The following is an 8,074-nucleotide window of genomic DNA, read 5'->3' as shown; positions in this document are numbered from 1 at the left end:
CACTGCACCCAAGGACTCCTCACCCTACAATAGTACCTGACTTTACTAATGTCCTTGTAGCTGAATGAGCACAAATCTCCACAAACACACTCCAAAATCGAGAGGAAAATCTTGTGGAGGTTATTATAACAGCAAATGGGGTCTAAATCTAGAATGGAATGTTCAAAAATAACATGAATCTTATGCTCAGGTGTCCAGAAACTGTTGTCCTTTCAGTGTATTTGTTTCTGAGACTTTTATGTTTTTCAGGACAAGAATAAGTTGATGGATGCACTGAAACATGCGTCTAACATGCTGGGCGAGCTCAGGACCTCCATGCTGTCTCCTAAAAGCTACTATGAACTCTGTATGTGATTTTTAGTGTTTAGTTTTAGTTTTTAGTGAATTTTACGTTATTTAACATGTAATATTCATCACTGATATTTCTCTTTGTGTTATGTGTTTTGCATGACTGTGTGTGATATAGATATGGCCATATCAGATGAACTACACTACCTGGAGGTTTACCTGACTGACGAGTTTGCTAAAGGCCGTAAGGTGGCCGACCTGTATGAACTTGTACAGTATGCCGGGAACATCATCCCCAGACTGTGAGTGACACACTTTCTGTCTTCACCTTTGTTACACACCCTTATGCTTAGTGACAAAAGTGACCCGTTTAGTTCATTTCTTTTGTATGTATAAGGCTACTAGGGTGTTGTTACGGGTGTTCTAATAATCTAGACCAAAATATCACTGGCTTTATAGAAACATAGTGTGTGAAATTACTTATCCTATTGTTTAAAAAAAAGTCATTGTTATGATGCATTAACTCATTGTTGCAATATAACATTGCATTATTATTTTAATAATATAAGAATTGACTTTGGAATAGGGTCTTCTGTGAAAGTCTTTTTATTTGGCATTAATCTTTATTATCTTTTTAAAATCATCTTGCGACTATGACTGTTTATTTTGTTGCATTAAAAATTGACACACTGGTTAAAATTAATATTTTTTAATATTACTATTAATATTTTAATAGTTTCTAATACTCTAGTCAACACGGGCATGGGCAAGTATGGATGCTTTATGTAATTGTATGTTTATTATTAGTGAAACCAAACTATTTTTGTAAATGTTTTAAAGTAATTATGGTCCATTTAATTCTGTAAATCATCAGGACACCAAACAGAACCTTTGCCATGTTTTCACATGGACAGTTGTAATTGCCGGACGTGTTCTTCATGGCGATGTTTGGTGCTTGATTTGAGACTTTGTGCATCAGTGAAACACATGTTTAGTGATTTTAAATTATTTTCGGTAAAGTGTATATTTTTTATACATTTTTTTTATATTTGAGTTCCCTGGTGGTCTAGTGGTTAGCATGCGGAGCTCTCACCACCGTGGCCCAAGTTCGATTCCCGGTCAGGGAACCAACCCAGCCATTAGGGTTGCACAAGCCAGTGCACTTTTAGTGCCGGTCCCAAGCCCGGATAAATTGGGAGGGTTGCATTAGGAAGGACATCCAGCGTAAAACGTGACAAATCAAACATGTGGATCATGAATACGGGTTATCCATTGCGGCGCGACCCCTAATGGGAGAAGCCGAAAGAAAGTAGTAAAGAAAGGAGGTTGTGAATAAATGTGTGTTGCATTGAAGGTTTTAATGACATCTTTTATAATTAAATGCCGTTAATAAAGGATTATATTATTATAATTATTTATTTAATTGATTTTGACAGCCCTAAAAAAATAAATATATATATATATATATATATATATATATATATATATATATATATATATATATATATATATATATATATATATATATATATACATACAGTACAGACCAAAAGTTTGGACACACCTTCTCATTCAAAGAGTTTTCTTTATTTTCATGACTATGAAAATTGTAGATTTACACTGAAGGCATCAAAACTATGAATTAACACATGTGGAATTATATACAATACAAAAAAGTGTGAAACAACTGAAAAATGTCATATTGTAGGTTCTTCAAAGTAACCACCTTTTGCTTTGATTACTGCTTTGCACACTCTTGGCATTCTCTTGATGAGCTTCAAGAGGTAGTCACCTGAAATGGTCTTCCAACAGTCTTGAAGGAGTTCCCCGAGAGATGCTTGGCACTTGTTGGCCCTTTTGCCTTCACTCTGCGGTCCAGCTCACCCCTAAACCATCTCGATTGGGTTCAGGTCCTGTGACTGTGGAGGCCAGGTCATCTGGCGCAGCACCCCATCACTCTCCTTCTTGGTCAAATAGCCCTTGATGCCTTCAGTGTGACTCTACAATTTTCATAGTCATATAGTCATGAAAATAAAGAAAACTCTTTGAATGAGAAGGTGTGTCTAAACCTTTGGTCTGTACTGTATATATGTATATATATATATATATATATATATATATATATATATATATATATATATATATATATATATATGTATATATATATATATATATATATAGTTCTGTGGGCGCAAATACCTTGTTGATGCCAGAGGTCAGAGGAGAATGGCCAGACTGGTTCGAGCTGATAGAAAGGCAACAGTAACTCAAATAACCACTCGTTACAACCGAGGTATGCAGAAGAGCATCTCTGAACGCACAACACATCGAACCTTGAGGCAGATGGGCTACAGCAGCAGAAGAACACACCGGATGCCACTCCTGACAGCTAAGAACAGGAAACTGAGGCTACACTTTGCACAGGCTCACCAAAATTGGACAATAGAAGATTGGAAAAACGTTGCCTGGTCTGATGAGTCTCGATTTCTGCTGCGACATTCGGATGGCAGGGTCAGAATTTGGCATCAACAACATGAAAGCATGGATCCATCCTGCCTTGTATCAACGGTTCAGGCCATGTCATAAAGCACAAATCATCTCAGACTGGTTTCTTGAACATGACAATGAGTTCACTGTACTCAAATGGCCTCCACAGTCACCAGATCTCAATCCAATAGAGTTCCTTTGGGATGTGGTGGAACGGGAGATTCGCATCATGGATGTGCAGCCGACAAATCTGCAGCAACTGCGTGATGCTATCATGTCAATATGGACCAAAATCTCTAAAGAATGTTTCCAGTACCTTGTTGAATCTATGCCACGAAGGATTAAGGCAGTTCTGAAGGCGAAGGGCGGTCCAACCTGGTGTACCTAATAAAGTGTCCGTGTGTGTGTGTGTGTGTGTGTGTGTATATGTATGTATATGTATATATGTGTGTATATATATATATATATATATATATATATATATATATATATATATATATATATATATATATATATATATATATATATATACACACAATTGGTCGATTTTTTTTTTTTATTATTATTATTTTTTTTTTGCTTTGTTATGCGAGCAAAAAATTGAGGTGCGAGCTCGAGACGCCGCTGCTAGATGGCAAAGCGACGCCAGAAAGCGGAGATTGTGACGAAAATTAAGATAACCAAAGAAGAAAAAGTAAAAAATAAAAGTTTGGGGATACGTAGTGTACAGTAGTGATAGTAAAAAACGAGTTTTCCCTCCGCCTCCGCTTATCGCTTTTACCTGACTCTAAAATATATGTATATGTGTGTGTTTTATTACATTTTACATTACAGTAATCCTGCCGCTGTACTCCGGTTCGAATCTCGCGACCCTGGTTTATGACTTGCATTTGCCGCATAACTAACTAGTTTGGCTGATTTTTCCCGGTCTCTTGTGGATAGACTAAATAACTTGTAGGGAATTGTTTTCATGGAGTTTTACATTGAAACAATGAAATTTCTTAATAAAAATATAATTATTAATTTACAAAAAGGAGTCAAATGTTACTACAGTACTGTATACATATAGCATTTTTGGGATTGCCGTACGTTTATCGCATTTTTTTTATTCGGGGGATTACTGGATAACATTATGAGTGGTGAAGTAATAACACTGATTATCTCTTTATCATGGTGCATGTTAGTTGGTGGTATATATCAAGTAGCATGTGAAAATGTCCTCAAAGTTGATGTGTTAGAAGCAGGAAAAATGGGCAAGCGCAAGGATTTTAACGAGTTTGACAAAAGCCAAATTGTGATGTCTAGACGACTGGGTCAGAGCATCTTCAAAACTGCAGCCCTTGTAGGGTGTTTTTGGTCTGCAGTGGTCAGTATCTATCAAAAGTTGTCCAAGGAAGGAACAGTGGTGAACCGGCGACAGGTTTATGCGCAGCCAAGGCTCATTGATGCACTTGGGGAGCGAAGGCTGGCGCGTGTGTTTCAATTCAACAAACGAGCTCCTGTAGCTCAAACTGCTGAAGAAGTTATGCTGTAATGCTCGATGGGTCAGAAAATATTTTCTAAAATGTCTTAGACTTGCAATTCCCAAACCGAGGTTCACAATTTTCATTTGGAGGCATTTGATATATTATACATTTGGTCTTTGCTATTGTTTTATTTTTAATTTTACAGATTAATATTCAGAAAAGCGCTCTGAGTGCTGCTGTTTTATAATGTCACAATTAAAACCAGCCACATTGTGATGGAAAATAACGAAGCCTGGTGTTGCAGGAAATTCATTTTGTGGCATTTCATTTGTTCAAAAGTATTTTTCATATTGTTATAAACAAAATAAGAGTGAGAGTCGGAATAGCTTGTCAGAGAATCGACGGCATAGCCTGGTCTCCAGCCGATCACACCCGTCTGCATAATCGTGGCAAAAAAGTGAATGCTGCATATCGATTCTCCTCTCTGCTTCAGTTCCATCCACAGGAATTGAGGCATCTGCGATCACTTTCTGAAGAAAAGATTAGTGTTTTAATAATACAAATCACACTGTAAGGCGGTTGAATTCTTGATATTGATTAGAATTAGGTTAGAGTGTGCTAAGTGATTTTGTCTACATCAAGAGGTCAAGAGGCTTTTTACTGTCATTTCTACTATACACAGTGGTACACAGTAAAAGCGAGACAACGTTCCTCCAGAACCCTGGTGCTACACTAAACAATAACATAAAGCTACAACACAAGCTACATAAAGTGCATCAAGTGCAACCTGGTGCAAACAGTGCAGACAGACAACACAAGACAAGACACAAAACCAAGATAGCGCCGACCAGTAAACCTACTGTAAACTTGGTTATACAGTACTGTGAACTGTAAAAACTACACCCGGGAGTGACTATAAGAACACAATGTAGTGCAAAAATACAGCAGCAGTCAAGATGTGCAGAAGACAGCATGTAAACAGTGTGGTATAATATAACAAAGTCGAAGGTACAAAAGACGGCATGTAAACAGTAATACAGTGGAAGGTGCAGTTAAACAGTGTAGTACAGCCAATAATAAATAGATGATGGTGGAATAGATTGAGATGAGTGAGGTGGTGTAAGGTGGTGTTTATTAAAGGAGTCTTCATTGTCACGGTCATTTTAATTTTTATTTCTCCGAAGCTTTACAAAATGTGTTTGTTTTATTTACTTATTAAAAAAAACAAAATAGTCTGTAGAGGGACCAGATGTATACAGCTGTCCAATCTTCAGTGATAATTCATTATTATTTTTTTTATCCTTGACTGAAAAGAAGTGGAGAGATGGTGATGCAATGAAGCACATAGCCGTGTGTATTTTCCACTCTTCTGATTTCTACATTGGGAACATATGCTCAGACAGATGTTGAGACAGATCACTAGAATTAATGGGTTGTTTTTAAATCGAGACGTAAAAGAGCACATTGAGGATGGCTCGTTAAAAACTCGTCACGTCTCCGTGCCCTTAAAGTCCGACTGTCATTACAGGTTTAATATAAATATCTCATTTGTTTACTTTGGGTATCAGTAGATGTTTTGTTTGCTTGTCCACCTGCATGGGTGCCGTTTAATCCCATATTAATGTCCGCTCTGTCACATCTCTTCTCTGCTTTCTCTTTCGCAGGTACTTGCTGATAACAGTGGGAGTGGTATACGTGCGCTCGTTCCCTCAGTCACGCAAGGACATTTTGAAGGACCTGGTGGAGATGTGTCGTGGTGTTCAGCATCCTCTGAGAGGTCTGTTCCTGAGGAACTACCTGCTCCAGTGCACACGCAATATCCTACCTGATGACGGAGAACAGGCTGAGTAAGAGCCAAAACTCTTTCCCTCTGTTTACACACGGTTAAACCCGCTGCCTTCTCAGATCAGCCTGACTGATATAGAGAGGTTCTTCATACTCAGTAAATCTACTGGCTTTAGGAGTGTGACATTTACTTCTGGACCTTATTTTTGCTCACAAGATAATCTAGGTTTGGTTATACTTGACCTTTGCTTGTTTGAGTCTCTGTAACATAAAACATAAAACTTTCTCAATGAGGAAAAATAGCTCAACCTTTTTTCCTTTAACAAAAATGTGAATGGGGGACAAAAAGGTTGTTTTGAGGTAGCACTATGTATATAAAAAAATTTATACATTTTAATAGCTAAAACTTTATACGTTTATACATCATATTAATCATAATCATATTTGAAGCAATAATGATTCCTTTAGTGTTTAATAAAATTAAATGTTAGGAAAAATGTGAAAATATGAAATAAAAAATTAATAGTTGAAACCAAAAGAATGAATAAAAAAATATATTAAAAAGGATTTTAGTAAAATTCTAAACGAAATATGTAACTTGTTTGTGTAATTGTACACAGTACTTTTAAATTCTGTGTCTGTTTGGCGAGAAGGTGTGAATTTTACCAGCAGTAACTTTGGAATGGTCGTTTCATCATGGCAACCGGCAACATTTTCTTATTACAGCGTGACCTGTTGTTGTTGTTTTTTCCTTTATGTATAAATGTTTTACATTTTTGTTTAAAACTGTAAATAAATATCTCGGTGTTCTACATCTCGATGTATTTTTATTGCAGGGAAGAGATGACCGGCGACATCAATGACTCCATCGATTTTGTCCTGCTGAACTTTGCTGAGATGAATAAGCTGTGGGTGAGAATGCAGCACCAGGGCCACAGTCGCGACCGCGAGAAGCGGGAGAAGGAGAGGCAGGAGTTGCGCATCCTCGTCGGCACCAACCTCGTCCGACTCAGCCAGCTCGAGGGCGTCAACGTAGACAAATACAAACAGGTATCCACCAATCTCTTGTTTTCTTCATGTGTATTGGGTTAAAAATGTCTGAAACACTGCCAAAAATGTATTCTGTTAGGAATAGGCATCCTTTTGCTGAATCAAACAGCTGATGAATCCAAACTAATAATTCGATTCCACTGTGTCCTGAGCGTGATCTTTCTAACCGTCCATGTCATTTTATTTTATAAAGCTGAACCAGATATTTAGATGTATAATCATTAACAACTAGATTTGGTGAAAGTTTTTGCCCTCCCAAAACTCGCTGTGCAGTTTATACAGTATTATCTATTCTTTATATGATTATCTAGAGTGTTTAGCTAATGAATGTATTTAAAAAATTATGTTTGACACACTGAGACATGTGATATTCAGTGGAATCTTGACACTCGCAACCTCGATAGTTTGAGACTTTTCATTTGGAACCAGACTAAGTGTAACTCGCGAAAAAGCTGATGGTTCGCGAGAAGCCGCTAGTGGCTCGAAAGTTCGGAGTAAAATTTCCAAACAGAGTTTGTACTAATAAATTACATAATGTTTAAAACTATTTTATATTGTATTAATTTAAATTAGTAAATAAAACATTTATGACAAGTAATTCACAATTTTTGTTGAGTTTACAGATTAGATTAGATTTCCAGATTAGATTGGCATGGCAGCACATAGAGGCTGAAATCTGATTGGACAAAAAAAAGTCTAACACACGTCCTGGAAGCAGTGCAGCCAAAAGAAATGCTACGAAATGAAGAGAACAAACTGTTGGGAATAAATTGATACAATTTCATGGAACAAATATAAGAATTCAGGTTGTAAATGTAGGTCAGTGCTTCTAATAGTGTTTAGGCCAACAGAGAAGGCTTTGCTGGCCCTGACCGCCCCCCACTGATAGAACGTAACCCCCGCAAGTATCGAGGTTGCACTGTAATTCTAATAAGTACTGTTCGTATGCTACCTACACAGTATGTCAGGATAAAGCAGTTGTCAGATGCTCTATCAGA

At 37.2% G+C, this 8,074-nt stretch overlaps 1 protein-coding gene across 1 annotated transcript in view; it reads left to right on the top strand.

Annotated features, from left to right (window-relative positions):
- vps35 (VPS35 retromer complex component) overlaps positions 1 to 8,074 on the top strand; it is a 29,266-nt gene that overhangs the window by 2,760 nt on the left and 18,432 nt on the right. Inside the window, exons 3-6 of the mRNA XM_046840526.1 lie at positions 250 to 346; positions 467 to 590; positions 5,906 to 6,088; positions 6,863 to 7,076. Of these exons, the coding sequence (XP_046696482.1) occupies positions 250 to 346; positions 467 to 590; positions 5,906 to 6,088; positions 6,863 to 7,076 (618 nt within the window). The remainder of the gene's footprint in view (positions 1 to 249; positions 347 to 466; positions 591 to 5,905; positions 6,089 to 6,862; positions 7,077 to 8,074) is intronic.

The sequence above is a fragment of the Silurus meridionalis genome, chromosome 26, assembly GCF_014805685.1.
Source record: "Silurus meridionalis isolate SWU-2019-XX chromosome 26, ASM1480568v1, whole genome shotgun sequence".
Classification (NCBI taxonomy): Eukaryota; Metazoa; Chordata; class Actinopteri; order Siluriformes; family Siluridae; genus Silurus; species Silurus meridionalis.
Note: the sequence above shows the minus strand (reverse complement) of the source record. Positions and strands in the feature narration are given on the sequence as shown.